This window comes from Synchiropus splendidus, chromosome 6 (genome assembly GCF_027744825.2).
Source record: "Synchiropus splendidus isolate RoL2022-P1 chromosome 6, RoL_Sspl_1.0, whole genome shotgun sequence".
NCBI classification, from domain to species: domain Eukaryota; kingdom Metazoa; phylum Chordata; class Actinopteri; order Syngnathiformes; family Callionymidae; genus Synchiropus; species Synchiropus splendidus.
In genome coordinates this window covers 16,063,578-16,086,561 of record NC_071339.1, presented here as the reverse complement: position 1 = coordinate 16,086,561, position 22,984 = coordinate 16,063,578, and the positions used below count along the sequence as shown (strand labels likewise).

General features: G+C 47.2%; 1 protein-coding gene across 2 annotated transcripts in view; it reads left to right on the top strand.

The window, feature by feature from the left end:
• Positions 1 to 22,984, top strand: part of prickle2b (prickle homolog 2b) — a 91,696-nt gene that overhangs the window by 31,831 nt on the left and 36,881 nt on the right. Inside the window, exon 3 of one of the 2 annotated variants that reach the window (XM_053867610.1) lies at positions 1,493 to 1,626. The exons of the other annotated variant lie outside the window; for it this stretch is intronic. Coding sequence (XP_053723585.1) covers positions 1,493 to 1,626 — 134 coding nt within the window. The remainder of the gene's footprint in view (positions 1 to 1,492; positions 1,627 to 22,984) is intronic. 2 annotated transcript variants of the gene reach the window in all.

The window sequence follows — 22,984 nt, the reverse complement described above, 5'->3', positions numbered from 1 at the left end:
TTGTGTTGCCGTGGTCTCCAGAGATGCTCAGCTAATGGGTGAAGACCAGACCTCCAAGACTCACGTGCACAACTAAAAAAAAAAGTGGTAAAAGAAAAAGAAAATCAAAATCTGTACCACTTCAGTTTCTAATGACATCATCATTTAATAACTCCATGTGAGCAGGTGACTGGGTTTCCAGATTTGGGTCGGGGCTTGTCGTGGCCTGTAGCGGAGCTCTCGCTGGTCTAGACGAAGCACATGATGGCCTCAGTGATGAAGCAGAACTGTCTCATGAAAGCCTTGAATCAATTTCCTGTGTTCAGCCGTCATGGCAGGGAGTCATTTTCTGCAGGTTTGACTCATTCTGCAGACTTTTATTGTGATCCTTGGCTTTGCTTTTCCTCCTAATAGAGACTGGATCTATCAAGCTCTGACTCATGGCCTCCAGTGTCAGTTTCACCTTGAAGTCGGTGGAAGTGAAATGTAAAGCAGTTTGGAGACGACAGAGCAGACTGTAACCGGACGAACATGAATCATTAATATAGTCGCTAAATGTGCAAATACGTCTGCTGTGAGGATATTCAGGTGAATCTGAGATGAATGAGTGATGGAAGGAGTCACCATGTATCTTTAGTATCTTTAGTATCATGTTTTCTGCATGCCTCACAAATAGTCAAGACAAGTTCCATTGCTCGGATTACAGAGCTGCAGACTCGTCCCACATGGACTGCAACAATCTAAATCAGGAGTGTGGAACATCGCAGGCATGGCAGAGGAGTTTGTCTCTTTGAAAGGCTCTCTGACATCAGAGGTCACAGGGTTTCCTCCAGATTTTTTTAAACAATGGCAGAACGCCAGGCGCATTAACAGGTAGCAGGAACCCTGGGACAAAATACGCTCTTGTGTGATGCGAATGGACTAATTGGGCTAAAAGATCGGAATCAGCAATCCGACCGTCACGAATGGGAACAATGTGTTTGCAATAGAAAACAGCTTCCAGAGCAATGGCAGTCTTCCTGCAACAGTGGGCTTGTGTGGTGTTGGCAGCTCAGCTCCGCTCGCCTCCAGCCGTGTCCTTTTCTGGAACCAAGAACTTGATTGATAACTTCATTTGTTCCTCGAGGGAAGTGAGGGATGAGTCCAGGATTGAGGGACAAAGGGAGAGAAGGGGGGAGGTTTCCTTTCCATCGCTCTTCCTAGACGCACCTCTTCACGCACCTCTGAGCTCTAACAGTGACAAATGGTTTTATTTCTGCAAGCATCCAGGAGAATCCTGTCTGCTGCATTCTGGATTTGCAGGCCAGTTGTCTTGGGCACCGTGAGTCACGGCGTATTTGCTGCGTGACAGCCGTGACGGTGCGTCAAACCTAATGCTCGGAGGTTTGGTTTCCATGGCAGCAGCTAAGGACAAACATCTGCATAAGATGAATGTTGAGAGAAGTTTCTTTGTCCCGCTTCCTGAATACCAGTGTGCAAACTCAGCGGAGACAACGCGTGTCTTTGTTGTCAGGTGTGGACGGAAGCCTCATACCCAGACCTCAGCCCCGCCTCCTCTCCACATCTCCGTCCTGACCTGCAGACGTGCGTCTGGCTGTTCCGTTCCGCCGACAAGAGTAGGTGCACAGTGAGAGCCCTCAAGAAGAGGTAACCACATCCCCAGCACCTCGTGACCAAAATCAGAACAGGGTTTTCTGAGGAGTAACTTCACAGCTGGAGTCTTGTTCTTCCCTCGGAGACACGCAGGGAAGTCGCGCGACTGCCAACTGCCTGAACAGGTCCTCTTCCAGGGCAACATGGGAGTTTGACTCCTGAAGGTTAACCAGTTAATATTAGACCATCAAATTCACTAAAGCATCTGGCTTTAATCTTATTGGGCTCCACGTCGTGGGGGCAGCAGTTGAAGTAAAGAGGCTCAGGTCAACTGAGAGACATCAGCATCAACACTTTTATTGCCATCAACATCTCCATCATCAACAGCATCATCATCTTCAGCCCAGATTCACTTCAGGCACTTTTATGTCTAGAGCTTTCTCAGGAATGCGTCAGACTATCTCCATCTCTGAACTCCTGCCTGAGCGTTGCATGACAGTCGGGGACCGTCTTCCTTCACCAGCCGGTCATGGTTTCTTTCAGATTGGGTATCCAGAGACCCATCACAAGGTCACACTCGACTTGGGGTGATTTAGCTTATCCGCCGCTGACTGAATGCGCATTGCTTTCAGAGGAGAGTGGTGGAAGTGCTCTTGCAGATGTTTCCAGCGACCGCAGCCCCGGCGGGTCTGAAGTGGAGGGAGAGTGGACGGATTAACGGCAGCAGAGGGAGCGCTGCATCAGAAGCGGACGCTCAGCCGCTGGACTTTCAGCCCGACTCTTTTGACGCTTCATGAGTGCGATCCTGAAGTGAATCTAGTGTAGCATCCGTCCGCCTTTATTCACGGTACTGCTGCCAGAAATTTCCAGTGTCAGGAATTCGTGTGGTTGTGCATAAATTATCAAAGCACGGTTGCTTGCCAGAGTAATGTGAAGCTGGATTCTTCTGCTCAACACAAACCACACAAATGTGTCCTCTCGAAATCTAATGGAAGCGGGCAGGCAGTTCCCAGACTAGCAAAGGTGGATTTTTCTCATTTCAAGACAAACTCACGATGACGGTTCCACTGTGCGGATGATGTTTCTGTTGGATGAAGTCGGTCCTCACCTGCCAAAGGGGTCAGTAAGTCTCACACAGAACTAGCAGAGGCTGAAAAAGAAAAGCCTCTCTGACCTGAATTTGCATGACCAGTATCTCGTCATAGTCAAAGTCGCTTGTCCCAAAATTCTCCTTCAGCCTCAGAAGTTCCATCCAGACCACAGTAAAAGAACGTTTCAACCTGAACCAAGGCGGAGCGATTTTGACGGAAAACATTTTTCCCTGTCCCATTTTTTGGGGGGTGAAACTACATAAGACTCACTTGCAGTGAGCAACTTGACCCACTGTCCCGCCAAAGTGTTCGTATAAGTTGGCAGCTCCATGTTTACTGCTGCAGACATTATGGCGTTCTTAACAAGGTGTTCACATTTATGCTTATTTCTTATTGTGCGCTGTGTGCAGAGGCGTCCGGTGCTGCGGGAGACAGGCAGCAGCAGATCAGATGAGAGAAAGGTAGTACCGTATTTTCCGGACTACAGAGCGCACCGGAATATTAGCCGCACCCACCAAATCTAAGAAGGAAAATGGATTTTGTTCATACATAAGCCGCACCGCTCTATAAGCCGCGGGTGCACCGTTGCTGTCTGCGCCACAGAAAATGCATGAGGATCACTTCTAGCGATCCTCTAGTACTAGTTTTGAAAACGGGGTCCAGTGTCGAGACTGACTCATGAAACAATCTTGCCAATGTTCTGAACTCCAGTCATGAACTTCTCACATCTTATTTACATTTAAAGTGTTCAGAAAGCGCTGTTTTCACCCTCCAGTAGATCGTCTCTGTCAGCAGAGCTGCGGACACGCGGGCGAAAACAGCGCAATTTGAGCGCTTTAAAGGTAAATAAAACGCCCGTGATGTCATCGGTTTGATGTGACGAAGCTCAATATTTTTGCCAGCAAAGAGCATGCTCATTAGACTCTAAAAACTCGGGATGCTCCGAGAGACAGGGCGAGCACTCAGCTGAAGTAGCTGTCTTCAACCTCTTTCATGAAAGTTCTCACTCTGGACGGTTGCAAACGTTTCAGATTCACCGCGACCGCTGCATCTGACACACACAAGACTGCAGCGGATTCGGTCCCGGTTGATTCCGTCTTAAAACGACACCTGAGAAAGGCTGCTCATCTGGCGCGGTGAAATGAATGATTATTTCTCGGGCAATATGCTTCGCGTTCTGAACGTCATGCTCAGACCGGCGAGTGTCGCGAGTGGCCGCTGGTTCCTGCAGTTTCACTTTCATGAGCACCAGAAAACTCTCTCCGCTCCGTCAAGTGCTGGTGTTTTAAATATCGTATTGAATTCGTGGCGTTGACGCCCTTTAACGTGCATGTGCTGCAGGATGCAAACTTGACATGACAGACTGAAAAAAGCTTCCGCATTAGACACGCCGTTGCCAAGCGAGTGGCGAGTCGGGAGGGAGGAGCAGACGCATCACAAACCGCGGGCGGTGCCTCATCAGAACGGCTGCTGTCACATGTGATCGGATTTTGTGACCAGCAATGACAGGCAGTGGTCGGCATTCACAGATCACAACGAGTTCAGCCTTTCATAATCAATGGCCGATTGATTGGAATATCCCTGTAAAAATCAATATATTAGCCGCATCGTTTTATAAGCCGCAGGGTTCAGACCGCGAGAAAAAAGTAGCGGCTTATAGTCCGGAAATTACGGTATTCATGCACCAGGCTTCAGGTGCAGTTTGATGATGATGGACTGGATCTGGACTATACCAAAGGCCAAAGGTCCATATATTTATGAAGAAGAAATCTTGGCTGTACTTGTTTTTCCATGTAAAATGTTGCAACTTCATCACTGTAAGTTCAGTTTTTCAGCCCACTCTCCAAGTGATCGCTCGGATGGTGTCTGCCCCAGCTACTTGAGGTGCAAGGCTGTATTCTTTCATGATTTATTTGCGTTGCAACTACTTGTCATGTTTCACTGATACAAGTATACAGAAGTGTTGGTCGTCACAGTTTCACAGAGGTGAATCATTGCTCCAGAGGAATGCATGTGAATTTGAAAGACAGCAGGAGCAGGTATCTCTTGAGACATTTACATTTGCTTGCTCAAGCTTGAGAAAGGTCTCCCACATTTCCTGCCACAGGCAGAGCATCCGTCCATTCTCTTTTGTGATCAGTGGCGGGTCAATGGGGCAGCAGCTGAACTCACCTCAGCTGTCTTCTCTTGGAGGTGCTACTCCGAGTCTCTCCCAAATCACTGAGCTTCTTTCTTCAAGAGAGTCCAGACGGAGAAACTCTTGTTGCTTTAGTTACTACTGACCACAGGTGAGAGGAGAAATCCACCTGTCAGTGGAGAACTTTAAGTTCTTTTAAGTTCAGCTCTTTCTTTATGATGACTGGACACTCTGATCCAAATATGTCCCAGGGACCGGATCATATACAGGAAAGAATTTAGGTGCGATACCTAAATTCCCACCATTCTATCCATATCTGTTTCTGTGGCTCTGTCTACTGTATGGATCTTCATGATGGATCCGAGTGAAACTAGAGTGGGTACCTTGTTGAAGTTGTGTAACTGACTCCCTCCACCATCATCCTGTCCTCAGATATTACGAGCACAGAACGTTGCCAAAGCTTTAATGGGTGAAGTGCTTGAGGGGAAGGGGCTTAGGAAAAAATGCTGACTGCTCTTTGCGAGCTGTGGGAGGGGCCGCTCTTGTGTGCTGTTTGCCCCCTCAGCAACCAGCATGGTGGCCACCTCTGATTGCATTCATCTGTCGAGAAAGAGAGCCTTTCACCCACTTCCTCTCCGCGTCTTAGTCATCGCGCTCAACCTGCTGAGCGTCTGCGTCGCTCTGCTCCTCATCCTGCCGACTCACGCCGCTCAGCCTTAGTGCCGCTCCTCTCTCGCCGGTGCGAGCCAAGCCAAAACAGACTTTTTCAATTAGAAAAGAGACACAGAAAGTGTTTCGCTGGAGGCCGCTGCACTCTTTGCCCCCTTCTGCCGTCACTGCTGCCATCACCGAGGGGGCGAAGCGGGAAGCGGTGAGTAACTCCTTCAACATCCTCCTGCTTGGATTTGATTGGTCGACAGCACTGTGGCTTTTGCTTCAATGAATAACCAAGGTCAACACTTGACAAGGGGAGGAAGCTAGCATGGATCTTCAGTGTCATTCAGAGAAGTCTTGATCTGCTCCCCTCCTACAGATGGTCCTGATCCACCTGTGGTGGTGGCTCCACTACATAGCTTTCAGGAGGCCATGACGCTTGGGCTTTCTCCAGCTGACATTTCTACCCATCAGGCCCCAACTATATGAAGAACACTGCTGTCGCACGGTGAAATAAGAAGAAAAATGAATTAAAATACCATAGAAAACGCTCCAAACCTCGGCCAACTTTACGCAAACAGTAGCCAACTAAAATGTGACCAGATCAAAAATAATAATGAAAAATAAGAGGTATTAAAATGTTGATATACGGGTGTAAAAAGCTGATGGAAACAAAAGTACCTCATTCAACTGGTGACTTAAAATGGAAGGGGAAAAAAAGAAGACCTTAAACATGAACCCCAATGCAAAGTCAGTGAAAAATGACAATATATAATTCTGCCATCCCTCAACTCTGTAGTGAGACTGGTTTACCCCTGGATGAAAATGCAAACCACTCCATTCCATCCACTGACAGTCTCCGAAGTCCTCTCCCCAATATAGCTTTTCTGAGTGAGGACTGTTCCCAGGTCACCTGAGAGACTCCAGTGTGTCCTGGACCTGTCCCTCTGCCTCCTCTCAGTGGTGTCCTGGGGACGCACTCACATGATGGCTGAGTCACCTCAGCTGGCTTTTCCGCTATAGAACTCAGGGCCAACAGAGCCTGAGCGTGAAGACACCAGACTGAAGACCTTCTTTGCCGCGTCCTGTCCGATTGGAAGTGAGTCTGACTTGTTACTGACAATGCAGACCAGACCAAAGTCATTGTGAGGTCCTGGCCTGGGATGGTGAATAACCCGGACAAGACACTTGAAGTTCAGTCCTGTATCGCTTGTCGCATTAGGGTTGTGTGTGGGTGTCGGGTGAGGAGGGGGGACGGGTCGCTTTATATTTAGCGGACAGAGGGAACCGGAAAGATAGCTCTCATGTTGATACACGGAAAGAGATAATGAATCTGGGAGGATGAAGAGAAAAGGAAATGCGGCACTTTGTCATCTCAGCTGTTGAGATAGACTGAGAGCAGCCCTCCCTTCACCCCACCTCCACCACTCCTCCCCCCTGTACACATCACAGCTGTGCAACATGCCTGGCCTGCTCTTATTTTTAACTTGGACACCTATATTGGTCCGCGAGTGCGATTGTCTCTTCCCTCTGGTGGAAACTGTGACACGTTTGAGAGCTCTCTGGCCGGTCAGCGCTCCCTAAACTGCATTCCACACCAACGTGCTGCCAGCTCTGTTGTTGGCACCCTCGTGCGAGAGGCCGCCGGAGCACTAACAAGCGCCAGAGAGACATTTTTAGCTTTGTTGTGGAGCTCCGCAGACCCCCCTACCCCCTCTGCAACTGCCGCAGATTATATCAGATCATAGATTTGTTGTCGGTTCTGGGAAGACTTGCCTCCCGTCTTCTAACCGCTTCCCTCCAGACCTCAGCATTCCTCTCCTCAGTGTTCCTCCCGGCTGGAGATAAAAACCCAAATCTGCTGAGCTCACTGAAGCAGATGGAGGGCGAAGGTTTGAGTCATGAATCTGAGTGGATCTTTAGCAGCTCCTCAGGCGCTCAGTTTGGAAATTGATTCGGTAAGTGAGTGGTCTCCTTAGTGAGGCCGCCCCCCCGTTTCTCCGCCTGCTGTCGGAGCAACGGTGCTGAGAACCAATCAATGTCAAGGAGCCAGTTCAATGGGCCGCGTCAGCATCGATCAGAGCCATCGATCTGTCACACCATGACAGTTCATCATCAGAATATCTTAAGAGTAGCATCGGAACCGATGCTTAACTGCAGACCTGTGCAAAGTGCGGCCTGGGGGCCAAATGCGGCCCTTTCACTGTATTCATGTGGCCCTCCTGGAGTCAGAGTATAACTATAAAATTGTCTCTGACATTTTTGTCTTATGCATTGTTTATTGTTCATTATGATGCAACCTAAACACGTTTGTTATTTGTCTTTTCGTTGGTTATTTTAGTAGTATATCTTGTCCCTTAAAATACATTGGATTTTGAAATGTATGAGACAATCATTAAATGGAATGTGGTTTAAATTAAATAAAACACAACAAACCAACATTTTCTGGGCATTATAAAGTGTAATTTCATAATCAATACTTATTTTCAATGCTTCTCTTCGGGTTTGACGGCCCCTCACAACGGTCACAATACAAGTAACATCTGACTTACGACCTGCTCGACTTACGTCCACCTGTACTTACGACCACAGCCAGCAGATTTTTTTTTTTCAATGTCTGGCACAGCAGCACGTAGCAGCCCAGCAACGCTACTTGTATATAACCTGGCCCCCTCGGAAATTTAATTTCCCACCTGTGCTTTACAGGTAGTGGCCACTTTTTGTGAATCATACCTCACTATGAAGCTGTTGCCACACAGATGGTTCATATCACAGCTTGTTGCCTTCTGAAGAACCTTGAGTTCATGACGTCACAGACAGTGTACTAATGAAATGGCACTGCAGCAAACCCTGCATTTATCAATAATCACATTGAAGGGTTAGTAGCAACAGTTCAGAGCCTAGTGAAGAGTGAAGTGCATATTGGCAACTTCAGTGTTGACCAAGAAAATGATAGTCTTCCGGAAAATGTAACCTTTTTTTCTGCTGTCAGGGGAAACCGACATTAGAGGAGCTCAAACACCAGTGTTCTTCTCGAAGTGTGAATCCTCGCCAGCGCTGCGATCTAAAATCCAGACACGTCGGCCACATGTCGAATCTGAGCCAGACTGAATAATCACATGCTGCAGCAACCCAGTTACCCAGTTTCAGTCGCTCCCTGGACGACGTCCTTTAATTACATTTCCTTATCATTCTGAAAACTGAAATTTAAATCCACTCTCCACACCTTGTCGGGGCAGGCAGCGCCGCCGAGGGAGAAAGTAGGCTGCCACTCAGCGCTGCCAAGCTCGACCGGCGATAAGGTCGACCGCGAGGAGACATCTGCGCTCGGGGCCTGTCAGTCAAACATGAGAGAAGGCTTCCCCCTCTTCTCTGGTGAGCGGTTAGTGGGGAGAAGACAGAGACGGAGCGAGGGGTTGGAGAGAATCAAAGGGGTCATAGGAGGAAAAGTGCACCACAATGAGGTCTGTGATGAATAAATGAATGGAGGATAGAGGGATTGTGTTTCAGCCAAACCACCTAAAGTGTGGCTGTCAGTGAAGGGAGACCAGCGTGTTCCTCAGTGCTCTCCATGGTTTGATTTGCTTCCAGACCTTGCAGAATTCTGGTTGCCGTGATGACACAACAATTGTTGTCAAGAGTAGAAGCTCCTTTTAATAGCTTGCAGAGAAAGTTATGAGAGAACTGGAGAAACAGCTTGTTGGGGTCTTCGTGACATCACTCAGAAATGCTTCCTGGCTACAGACAAGTTGTTGGAGATGAAAGTGGCCGCAGATGTTAAATTCCTCACCTATCTTCCTTCACCATCTCTTGCTGGGGGTAAGCGGTTTGTTCTTGAGGTGACCCCTCCCCCTCCATCCCCGTAGCGCTCATTACTTACCAAAAGATGGATTGGACTTTGATGGGACGTGTCGCGCCCCGAGAGTTAATAAGGAAACGAGATGCACAGCTGAGTCTTGGGAGGATTTGATTTTGGAGCCTCTCACCTCAAAGGGTTTCCATTCTTTTCACGAGCCGCCACCTTGGTCTGCGAAATGGTTAGCTGGTTGGAAAGATTGGCGAGTGGAAAGTCCTGAAACATCTGCTGCACGCTAAAGCAGCAGTCTTGGGTGCGAGCGGAGGAAGTGCGAACTCTCAGACACTCCATTAAACTCTGAAGCGGGATAATTATGAACAGAAATGCGGAGGTTAGCGACTCATTTGTGTGGATTTGTTTAAGGCATGTTTTCCGCTTACACTTTTATGTGCGTTTTGGAGAGTGAAACTAGTTCCCGTTACATGTTTGAACACGACGGTGATCGCACGTGCGCACACAGGGATTACTACTCTGTTGCATATTTTGGCTACAAAATAACACGAGAAGTAGCATGGAGGGATAGAAAGGCTGAGGTGATATGGTGACTATTGTCTGCCGTGTGAAAGACTGGAGACCTGTCTTGGGTGGACCCAGCTCATTGAGCTTAGTCCTGTTCAGGGTTGTGGGACACCCTGGATTGGTCTCACGCACACCTAGGAGCAATTTTAGAGTACCCAGGGAACGCCCACGCTCGCCACTGTTCTGACTCGAGAATCAAACCCGCAACCTTCTTGCTGCAAGGAGAGAGTGCTAACCTTTTGGCTTAGTGAAGGGCAGCAGGTGTCAGGGCTTGGCTCATTGGAAGAGAAATACTGAATGATCCACGCCAGATCAAGTTACATGTGCGTTGTTGTGAACAGCAAGCTATGAAGGAGGAGGAGGAGAAACAATGGTCAGTTGGTCGACCTGCCTGAAGGACTAGAAGGTCCATAACCCACCAAGTTTTTTTCCCAACTACTGATGGGCTTTTGGGAAAAGGTGTTCCCTGCACCTGGACTGGGTGCATCTCCAAGCTCCTGGTGCAAGTCCTGCCCTGACATTGTTTGTGTTGGCATCATTTGAGAAGTCAGTGACTTATCTGAGACACATGCACGAAGATGATCCACCCCAAGTTTCCCAGCCAGATAATGACTGTCACACTGGGTCAGCTGACTGGCCGAAGAGTACAGTCTGGGCTTCGGTAGTTAACTCTCTTACTTCTTCATTGGCCTCCTCCTGTGGGCCCTTTCTGTGGCACAGTTTAGGGAACACTCATCCTAGGGTGATTTGCAGTATTGTCCGATGCAAGAAAGCTTAATGTGACATTTTAAAAGTCTCCTCATATTGCCACGTTGTCTCTGCCTGGAGATCATGATAAAGTAAAAAGATCTGGAGGATGCCTTTCGTAACGTGAGCACGGACGCTGGCAGGCTGCAGAGCTGCCTGGGAACTTGTTCCTGGTCTCCATAGCGACACGCTGGGAAATCAGACTTTAGTATCTGCTCTCCTCTTATCCTTGTTTATAATGCCAAGTTGCCATAAATACATCACTGGAGGGAGCACTTATGGTAATACACCCTGTTTGTGGGGTAGCAAGGCTTTCATTAGGCTGAATGCCAACCAGATGAGGCAGCAGGTAGGGCTCCCTGCCGGTCCCGGGCCACACACACGAACCATGCTGGAGGTTTCTCTGTGTCGTGGGGATCCTAATGAGACCGTGCCAAATCATCGAAAATGAATAGGGAGACATTTTGAATCACAATCGACAATCAATACCACTTGTGCGTCTGAAGGCAGGAACCAATTAGCTTAGCGTACAGGAAGCAGAACGCTGCCAGTTAAATAAAAAATCCTCCTCGCTACACCGCTAATCCCTGTAAAACCTTCAAATCTGCTCTTTTGAAATTGATTCCAGGCTTCTCTCGCTGATCGGCCTCGAGTAGCCGCAGGTGAGGCAGCAGAAGAAGGAGCAGATCCCTTGTTAGATGGGGAAGAGTTGCAAAGCTGGGCTCTAGGCAGCTACAGCTGCAACAACAAATGGACGACTAGCCAAGATGCATCGACAGACTGACTTTTTTCTCCTCACATTCACTTGAATAAGAGCAACAGGTATGATCCAGCAGTTAGGGGGTCCCCCCCAGCCAAACAGCAGGGACTCCTGCACCCCTTTTCAGCTGTTATCAATGGGGTTTTCTAGTGGGATATGACATCATCCACTAGTTTTTCTCCCTACACTTGCACCTCATGGGTTTTCTGCGGCGCCGCCTGGGAGTTGTCACCACTTTCAGGCACTGGGTTGCATGACGAAATCAGAACATTCTCTGGTAGAGGGAAACTGTTGAACAAAAGATGACTCAGCTTCTCCCCCAAATTCTTCTTAAGAAGCTGTGTCGTGTGAACTGAAGTTGGCGTTCGAAGACTGGAGACCCCGGCAGTTGACCATCAAAACCTTCCTGGTTTAGACTGTAGTGCTTTGTCTGATCCAAGAGCAGAGCATTGGTCATTTCTGATTTGGTCTGTCATCCCAATGGGACCAGTCGATTCAATAACATTTATCTGTTCCGTGATGGACAAAGATGTCCTTGTCCATTAACGTTGGGATGTCAGAAAAGGTCAGTCATGAATGCATTTCTACGCTTCCGCATTAGGCCTCAAGCTGGTTCAGGGATGGTCGATTCAAGGATCAGCCTTCGCCTGGCGAAAAACAGCCTTCTCAGCTCACTCACTCCGGTTGTTGTGTGCAGCCATTCTGCACTGCATCCAGCTTGGCGGTGACTCACACCTCATCCATGTTCTGTTGCACAATGAAGCCTCACTCGTCCTCAGTTCGCTCCATCTCTTTGTCCATGGTGTACAAGTGAAGCAAGACAACTTGACTGGCACTGCAGCCTGAGCTGAAAGAACCAAAATTCTGTTTTATTTTTGCAGTGTGGCTGTGTGGTTCCAGAGGAGGGAAGCACAGACTCGATGTGAGTTCTCCGACTGATTGTATAGTTGTGATGGCTGGAAGGTGAAAATGATGCCTTTTCATATTGCAATATTGCAACGCTGGTTTAGTGTGAGTCGGAGGTTAGTGTCTAGGTGGTGTGTGGATCACAGTCTGTGGGTCGTACTGACATGGTCACCGAGTTTTGACTTAAAAGGCGACTGTTTTTTGGTCCTGAAAAACGGCACGATACAACAATAAATGGTCTGATTCCAGGTGGACGTTCATTTGCTGTTTGTTGTCTTCTGTGTCTGATGTTGTGCTTGTGTTTGTCTAACTCAATTAGCAGAAGAAAAAAAAAACATTCCCTGCAAGTGCAAGTCTTCTCTGCAGTAAACAGCAGGTGTGGATTATGGCCACCTATTGTTTGGGAATGTAATTACAGGGCTCACGGTCACCGCTGAGGCAGGGGCGTGTTTTGGGTGGACGCTGATGTGAAGGGTGCAGCAGACCAAGAGAAGGAATAGGGAGGAGGAGGAGGAGGAGGAGGAGTGCGGTGCCACGCCATCCCAGCCCTGATGAAAGATGCTATAATGAAGTGTCTATGCAGCGCAGCCTTGGCACAGCCACAGGCTTCACTCAGGAGATGAACATACAAAGGAACTCTGTGACAAGCTGCAGGACAGACAGAAAGCACTCTGAATCTCCTGACAGATGATGTGTCCTCCCCTCCCACCGCACACTGCCCACCTTCTCTCCAGCTGCTGGCACAAGGGTGGACTAAGTTCAGTCCCGTGAGAGTGGTCGGGCAAATCAATATATTCTTTCCTGCTGTAAACATGTCCCGCTGCTGCTGCTGCTGTTGTTGTTGTTGTTGTTGTCTCCAAGACAAAATCAGTTTGTCAAGAAATCACTGGCGGCAAACACGCATTTCTCTGAATATTTTTCTCCCCAAATAACATTTAATACGAAACAGATCCTGTGAGGAAGATTTGTTTCCTGTTGACTTGTTTCCACTTCAACTGAACTGCATCTTCTGCCGTTTCTCTCTTCCGCCATTTTGTCTGGGTGAAATCACTTGCAACTCAAGTCCAACTGAATGTATAAGAAATAACTTTTTTGTATTTTGAGATAAAGAGAGACAAAAATCGAGTGAAAGTTTGTAACAAAAAGATTGAACTTTAAACAATTATTTAATTGTCACAAACAAGATAGTTTAAATGGGAATTTGTTTTGTGTAATTTAAGTGTTGCCATTGTAATAATAATAATAATAATTTCATCCTGTGAGACATGGTAAAAACAAATGACAGATGACATTTAAACAAACATTACATTTAAATCCTAAATTGAAATGTACACATATTTCATGTTACATTCATAAGCACAAAGACATTTATTAAAAACACAAAATAATCTATACTAAAACATATTTCTTATTTGTTTAATTATTAAATAGTTAATGAATTTATTGTTTATGTTGTTTAAGTTCAGGTACTTGTATATTGAAATGTGACATTGACCTCGGACCCGACAAGTTTGCAGGGATCTGGTGCAGAACTTGGTTTGAAGGAATCCGACTGCTACTCATTGAAATGATCTCACCTCATTAAAGATGCAGATTTTGTTCCGAAATGGAAGCAGCCAATCGCAGAACTGCAGCACGCAGAGCCAACATGCCAGTTTTAAATAGACGAGGAGCTCAAAGTAGGGCAGCAGGGATGGATCCGTTCCCTTCGTCTCTCTGGTTAAACAGCACCAGATCGTTGGATAATTCCTCACATTAATGGAGTCTCGACCTGTGCGGAGTTAATGGCCCCAGTGTGAGTACCTGACACCCTGCGGCAGGTGTCTCTGTGGCTGCGTCTAGTGACGCCTCCCTAATGTGCCCCAGATGGAACTACACCAGTGGGTGACCTGTGGGCCAAATCCGCGCTGTAGTTCCTCACTGCTCTTGAAGAAGGTCGTGTGAGTCCCAGTTCTCTGTGAGAGCTGATGTTCCAAGCTTGTTGGGGCTTGTTAATAAACCACCAACACGAACAGGAGGTGTTTATTTAAAAAGGAATCGCACCGTCCACAACAAGCAGCCGAGCGTGGCTGTTTACATTGCTGATGGCAGCAAACCTGATGATGGAGGAGATTCCTGAGTTGAGGTTGAAGCCCATCGTGTGCCGCAGGGGCAGGTGAAGACTAGACCGTCTCTGAGGGAATAAAAACACGGATTCAACTTTGCTGATCTGCTCCAGTCTGGATTTAAAGTCTGGTCCAGTGACTCCAGTCCACAGCTTGTTGAAGACCTTCAACCTTCTGCCTTCTCCTGGTGCATTCCAGTTGTACTCTGAACTGGGACTCAGTTTCAGTCCCCGAGGTTTTGAGAACGAGGAATGGCTACCCAACATCGGATTTTTTTGTGTTTCCTGAGGATTGCACCCGTGTCCGTCACCATCTTCTTTTCATACGTCAATTACGGGAACATGCTGTAACGTTGCCTGTATTCCCAGCTCTCCCTTTTCAGGCAAATGGAACGCACCATCTGCTCAGATCTTCACCACAAATCTGAAGAATACAGTCAAGCTCAGTGATCATGGCAATAAAGTGGGACAACAAAGCTGGAATCATTGAACAGTAATTCTGCAGTCACTAAAAAGTTTTTTTTTAATCGTAAAAAGCAATTGTTCTTGCCCAAAAATATGGCTTGACAAACATAAAAAGATCTCTTGCGATCAAAAATAACAAACCTTGATTGAAAGTGTGTCTCTGATGTTTGTAAAACGCGTGATGGCGAAAAGAGGCAACGGGGAGAAAGGGGAAAAACTCAAGAGTCACCTCTTCTCTTGGAGGAGCAAATATCAAATATATATATATATACAGGACTGTCTCAGAAAATTAGAATATTGTGATAAAGTTCTTTATTTTCTGTAATGCAATTTAAAAAACTAAAATGTCATACATTCTGGATTCATTACAAATCAACTGAAATATTGCAAGCCTTTTATTATTTTAATATTGCTGATTATGGCTTACAGCTTAAGAGAACAAAAAAATCCTATCTCAAAATATTAGAATATTTCCTCAGACCAAGTGAAAAAATGTAAAACAGCAAAAAAAAACAAATTCAATCATTTGAAAATGCCCATTAATGCACTCAGTACTTGGTTGGGAATCCTTTTGCCTGGATTACTGCATCAATGCGGCGTGGCATGGAGGCAATCAACCTGTGGCATAGCTGAGGTGTTATGGATGCCCAGGATGCTTCAATAGCGGCCTTTAGCTCAATTGCACTGTTGGGTCTGGTGTCTTTCAGCTTCTTCTTCACAATACTCCACAAATTCTCAATGGGGTTCAGGTCAGGGGAATTGGCAGGCCAATCCAGGACAGTAATGCCATTGTCAGTACACCAGTTACTGGTGTACTGACCATATATATATATATATATATATATATATATATATATATATATATATATATATATATATTTGCTCCTCCAAGAGAAGAGGTGACTCTTGTCAAGATGGACTAGTGCCCCGGGGCCTGCAGACATGTCAGTGACCCATAACACCTTGGTGTTTGCCAAGACCATGTCCACACGAACGAGCAGAATACTGGACCCTACTGTGTGGTCCAGACCACCTAACCCAGGACCAAGGGCCTGAGACCGAGTCCAAACTGCTACGTAGTTCCACTGAAAGCATCTCACTTCTTGATTCATTTTCAAAAAAATATTACAGTTTCCCTTGGTGTAGGAAATGAATGTGTGTGTCTGTATGACTCATACACTTGTGCCACTGTATTCTGGATTCAGTTTGGTCTCAGACTTGCCCCCCTCGTTGGTCTCAGTCTCGGGTTAGGTGGTCTTGACTGCAACACTGCTGCTCCAGTCCTCCTCTTGTGGCCCTGCACGTCAAACATTCTGCACAGCTGTGTTATCAGGTGGAATCAAAGGAATGATGTGGAGACACTTCCAGTTCTGCAGGAGAGAACAAGTCAGCTGATGGTGTCAGAGAGTGACACTCAAGCATTTTCATTATTTACGACTGTTTGCTCTGCGACTGCAGTTTACACACAGCTGAATGGCACTTAAATATTTAAGTGGAGTATATTCCAGCTAATAAATGTAACTGTTTGGACTGAGGCTGTATTGTTGGGGACGCTGAGCCGCAGTAAACACAGCTGCGGGAAATTATGTCCGCGTGACAGTTGGCACCGAATCACGGATGGTCTGCTTCTTCAGCTCGGCTACACGCTCTGTCCTACGCGGCCCTGTTCTGCTCTTTGGAAATCGGAAGTTGTCCCAGGAAGTGACCAGTCAAGGTGTGGAAACAGGACCGAGTAGTTTAGTGCACGTCTCCTGATCAGCTCTTCACTATCACCATAACAGGGTCTTAGTTTGATTCCAGCTCGATGTAACTGGACGTTCTGAGCCAAATCTTGTTGTGCTGTGTTTGTTGTGTACATCGGACAACTGTAAACTGCCTGTCGGCGTGAGTGCTTCTCCTTGCATGGCAGACTGTCTGCGTCTCATCCCGAGTAGCTGGGACAGACTCTAACTCTTGTAGAACCTACAGGAGGAAAATGATAAATAATGTTCCATATAAGACTTGGAGCAGGGCAGGAAAGGAGTAGTGGAAATCGAAAGTGAACCTGATTTGTGTTGCAATTCATCTCTTATTGAGAATTTTGGCGGTTTTTTGTGCAGGCGCTGTCCATTCGAATTAAAAATCCGCCATGTGAACACACTTGTGTGTCCGTTGACAGGATTTGGATTTTGGACGCACAGCTGGAGGGTGAAATTTCACCGGGAAAAATACACAGGAAATGAAGTGACCGTCAGAATCTGTTCACAGCGATCAAACATGTCTAACCGACTCGACAAAAGACTGTAATGCTGAGGTTTTCTGCCATGTCAGCAGCCCCTGACAGAGAATAGTGATCACTGAACACAGCGAGTTGCTTGTTGTAGAATGAGTCGCTCACGGACAACCACAACTACCGCCCCCAGCTGGTTTGAGTGAGTGCTGAAACTTGAGTATTTGTGAAGCATTATGAACATATTTTTATATTAACGACATATTCTTTCCTCGAAGAAAGATATTTGATACAAAGAACATTTTCCGACGCTTGTGTCGGGGCGGAGGTGTTCAGGGCAGAGGAGCTCATGAACAAATAACGGTTCTGAATCCCAATCTGTTGCACCAACAAGTCAAACGTACGCAGTGTGGCTTGGCCTGAATATGGTGTTCATGTTGGCTGAGGTCACTGCTGTGTATGTGTGTGTGTGTTCATGCGTGCACGCACTCACTTTGGCTGAGCATCATACACACAGTGGATTGGTCCAGTTCCAAACAAGCGCTGGCTTCCAAACAAGCCAGCCTACATGCTGCTCTCTCTAACTCCTGCTCCTACACACTGAAAAACTCGGCTTTTGTTTGCCGTCACATAAATCTCTTCACTCAAGACTACATTGTTTCTCTTTGTCCAGGAGCGTGTGTGCCGGGGTGGAATGCCGCGGTGTAAACATTTGTGCGAGCGCTCGCCGCAATGGCTTGTTGAGATTTTGCCGTATACACCAGCCATGTGGATGTTTTTGTGTACTTGATTTGTAAGAGGACGCCGGGCGTGCAACGTAAACACTGGGGCAACAGGACAAGAAGGATTTTTGATGGAAGAAGAAGACATAACAGTGTGGCGATTCAGATTAAGATTCTTGTGGCCTCTGTGGCGCAACCTTCTCTTCTCGTTTCTAAAAATACTCAGCTCCGCCCCTTTCCAAAAAGTTCACCTACCTAAAAACCTCCTCCGTCGTGACCTGGGTCTTCCACCCAGATGAAGACCTCACTATTACAAGAGATTGCTGAAAAAGATGATTCACCCCTGAGTCTGACTTTGAGTGACTGTGAGAGATTTCAGACTGAGCAGTATCTTATTTGAGGAAAGTGGGATGTCCATCTTGATCTTTTCTTAACCCAAAACCACAACATAATTGACCTCCATCCACCTGGTTCACAAACTATAGCTGAAGAACAACATCAGAGTTAGTGTCTGTGATTTGGGACTTTGTTGAATCTCCCAATACCTTCTCCGATAAACCAGGGACAGACTCGCAGGAACACTTCACTTGTTACTTCTTGTAATATTGAAAATGTGCTTTACATTGACAAATGACCAAAAGCAATCACATATTAAAGATATAAAACAGTTGGAAGGATGCTTGAAAATAAACTTAGTGGTTGTGATGTGAACTGTTACTTTGACAAACAACAGTCCCATGAGTACAAAACACTGTTTTAGCGCATTAAATGTATAAAATACTAAATTACACAAACCTAGTGATAATTTATTGCTAAAACGTCTATGCCACTGTAACATATGCTGCATCATTTACAAAGATATTTCAGGTGCAAATTTACTTATTGCTTTCTCTTGTCTGATAAAAAGACTTTTGTTTAACAGATGCGACATTGACCATTTGATCCTTTTATTTATTTTATTTTATTGCCCTCATTATTTTGATGTTTTCCTGTGAAAGGTTCATTTTCACCTTTGTTTTTGGCTTGAATTATGTGGCCCACATCTGCCATGATGGCAGCTACTAGCCAGCAGCTCCTGCGTGTCCCTGCTTCACTCCTCTGCTCCTGCAGCTAATGAGTTGGGTCCCGTAAATCCACACTTCATTCAATTATAAAGTGGAACTCGGACAACGTGCCTGCTCACTTGAGCGTCAGCAATGACCGCCACTGTGTCCCGAGCGAGGTGTGAGACCAAGACTAGACCATTCACAAAACTAACCTCCGCCATAAACCAGTTTGTGTCCTCAGAAAAATGGCTGTGTAACTGTCGTGGTATTTCTGGTTGTTTGATGGTCTTAAATGTCGGGTTGTGGCGCAGTTGCACCGGTGAAAAGTGATGCTGATTTGAGAGCGGTTAAGTAAATAGTTGAGTCACGTGTTCAGCTAATTGTGTCCAAGCATTCGTGGAATCCGTCCGCGGCTGCTTCCTGCTCTCATTAGCTCCGTCCTCTTCGCTCATATTTTAATTCCACGTCTCGATCCGGGGGGGAAAATGGAGGAAGGCCGCTCGAGTCTGTGTGAATAGTGCTGCCACTGTTGCTGTGTTGGACAGCCCGTGCGTGTGCTTGAGTGTGTGTGTGTGTTTTAGACCCCAGCGGAGCGTATAACATTAATGAGCGGCCCGGAGACAGGCCTTATCACCAGCTCACCAGACCTGAAGTCGCTCATAAACGCTCAGCCTCGACTTTGCTGGGACACGCAGAGTGCAGACAGCTACACACACACTCATACATCAACATAGGTTGGACAAATGAGTGGTCTTCAGCCGTCTGGATTTGAGGTCCGATCAGAAAGTCCTGATCCACTTCAATGATGGCTCCAGTCCGTAGCTTGTACCTGGCACAAATATCTCAGGAACATCATGGCATCGTGGGGGCAGCTTTGAAGTCAAGTGGCCGAGATTTCTTACTCTCTTAAACCTTCAGGTCCTCCAGTGGAAAAACCATTCCCAGGTCACCTGAGAGACACGGTCTCTCCTGCAGGTCCTCGGTTGCTCAGGTAGAGGTCAACCATGAGGTGTGTGGCTCTGGTTAGGCTTCAGGATGTGCTCAGTCAGACCTTTGCTAGACTTTCAGAGGAGGTTCTGGAAGACCACTCCACAGCTCCAGTGCTGAACTATACAGTGCTGAGACACTGTTGAACTGTGGAAGCCAACTTCACTGTTAAGAATGAAACTAGAGATGAAGGGGGCTCAAGTTTTCACATTACCATTGTAGTGTTTTGGTTACTTCAATTTGTAGACAAAGGTCGTGGAGAAAAGCTCTTGAAGGTCAACGGTGAGTGTGTGTGAACTCAGTTGAGGGTCAGCGTTTCTAACCATCTGGTGTAAATTGGTGTGTGTGTGTGTGTGTGCATGTGGGTGTTTGTGTCTGTAAATGAATGATGCAGTAAAACGTTGCCGCTGGATTTGAGTGTGTAAATATTGTGTGTTTTATACACTTGAGAGCTGCGCAGCCTCCAGCGTTGTGAGCTCCGCTATTATGTCTGCGGCAGTTTCACTCTCTGGAGGAACAGATTTGTGCGGACCACCCTCGAATGTTCCCACAAGCTCCCCCAGATTAGAGTTCTTATCGCTGCCGCTCCAGGTCCCCGGCGCTGGGGGCGTCTCTGTCGCTTCCTCCTGTCCCGAACTTTCCCGCTGTGGCAGAGCTCTTTTAAAGTTGCAACATAAACAGTCTCATGAATGCTGGTGACATTGAGGTGTAAAAGCAGTCGCAGCCTTTAACCCCCCCCCCCCACCACCACCTTCCCGCCTCCCGGCCCGACCACCCCTGCCCCCGCCCAGAAGTCAAAAAGGGCCCCAGTGTTTGCTCCAGGTCAATGTGGCGAACAGAGAAAGTTTGGTTTGACCTCCTCCTCTGGCAGTGCCACCCCCCCCTCAACCCCTTGTCTTTCCAGCCATCCACCTTTCCCTCACACACACACACACACACGTATCTCCACGGTCACAATTCTACTTCCTGTCTGCCTCTGCATTGTAAAACATCATATAAAGACAAAAGGGCTAAAAAGGGGGGCGGAGGCGGGGGGTCACCCCCTTTGAAGCTGGACAATGACCTCTAACTTGTTGCTTTTTGATAACAGGCCCTCTCCTGTATCTTCATCCACACAGACACACACACTTCTAAACTTCCTCGATCCTTGTTGGTTTATTGTGTCAGCACAAATGTTTTCTGTCTCCCCTCTAGGCAACATGGGGCATCTATCAGAGACTTTTTTTTTTTTGTTCATTAAAATCATCCCTCGTGGCTGTGGGTCTGATGTCATCATAGGCAACCACAACCCCCCCCCCCATCCCCCAGCACACACACACAAAGCCCAGCATGCGACTGGAAACCCGTAACCACGCAGAGATAATAGGAAACAGACTCAGCCGATTAATTAATAGAGTATATTCTAGCTTTGGTATCTGGCAGGGGAACTTAAAACCGCCTGCCACATCACCCCCCCCACGGAACCCACAAACTAAGTACAGGGATGTGTGTCCTTTTGTGTGGACCTCACTAATGTTCTTGTTGATTCCACTGTAGTGTCATTACATTGCAGTTTAAACAAGTTAAACGGCTACTTCAGTGTCAGTGTGGAGGAATTCATACTTGTGAAACAGTGGAACAAACAAAGAGGTCAAACAACTCCAGACTCGATGGGCTCTCTGTGTCTCTCACAATCAATTTTAATATCAGTTGTTGGTTGTAAAGCTCTTCGTGGAAATAGTCCAGAGTTATTTATCTGACTTGTTTTTACCTCCTCAGCAGTCTGTGAGGCGCCAAACCATAGAGTCAGAGTCACAGCAAATCTGCAGAAGCTTCTTTCAGCCAACAGCCTGTATCTGTGCAAGTGAAGTGACTTCTTTTTCGCCCTGCTTTTTTCTTGAATACTTCACCCTGATGTCCTTTCTTTGTCTTCCTCAAACTGGAGATGGAGTCACGGTGCAGTGGGTGCAGTAAGGAGACCCAGACTGCCCTCTGTCCAGGACCTTTATTCAGCTATTCTGGAAAACGGAGGTGTTTCTGTTGCAAGGTCAACTGGGAGTCATCATCACTCCAGTGTGTCCTGGGTCTGCCCCTGGGCCTCCTCCCATTTGAACACTTCACTTAGGAGGCGTCTTGGAAACAGAGCCACCTCTGCACCTTTCTGACTATGTGGAGGAGCCGAGGTTTCAACGGTCGGTGGCTCTCACTTACATAGCACTTTCCGTCATCCATCCGGGGAAACCAGGATTTACTGTGTCACAGGCTGACCACTCTACTATGTGTCCCCAAGTGCAGTAGTGAGTAGTGGAGTTGAAGGCAGTCTCTAACTGTCTCAGTGCTCCAGTGCCACAATCCAGGTCTGTAGAAATCAAGGGCCGTTCCCCCGGTTAGCATGAGGCATGAGGCTGTACTCCCACCTGCCTCGACACCACAGACCAAGCCTGGGTTGTGGTCCTCCAGTCCAGTACGCCCCTGGACCATCCTCCATCTGGGCATCTTATTACACCAGTCCCTTCCCCGTGAGGGTTCCTGGGCTCGGCACAGATTGCGTGCCCTCTCCGTCCAGCGGCCTCAGCCAACAAGTACACACTCATCCCCGCCGTCCTGATGGATCTCATTTGCCCAGAATGTGAGCGACTTTGCTGTCTCTTGCTGGTTCTGTCTCACACTACTGTCGAGACCATCTTACGCGGGAGCGGCCATACACCTCAGTTTGCCCCGGCATGTGATGCTAAGAATTGGCGTGTGGCTTCATAATGCTTGTGATAATTTGTTAACAACCTGGTTCCCACAAAGAAACTCATCCTATTTCACAACATCAGAAGCGGAGATTCTCGTCTATTACCTCTGCAAGTTTCTCAGCTGCTTTTGGAAGGAAATATTTGAAGGTCTATCATTTGAGGGAATGACTAGCTTAAACGGCCTCAGGCAGCAACAACAAAAGTGCTGGACTTTAGAGCCAGTCGGTTTTCTTGGGGCTAAATTGGAGGGTTTCAAGATGCGTCGGCTGCTGTTTGCTGGTCGTGTCGGTGCACTCTGAGGTTTGGCTCCACGGTTGACCATGGTGAAGGGTTTTTTTTGTGGGCGCAGGCCAGCAGATGCGGCCGTCCATTCACAGACCGAACAAGTGGCTGTTTGGCCGGCGGCCTGACCACCGCTTGACTGGAGAGCAATCTGTGAGAAAGGCTTAGAGAGCCAGGGGACGGAGCTCCGTGCTGAGGCTGTATGAG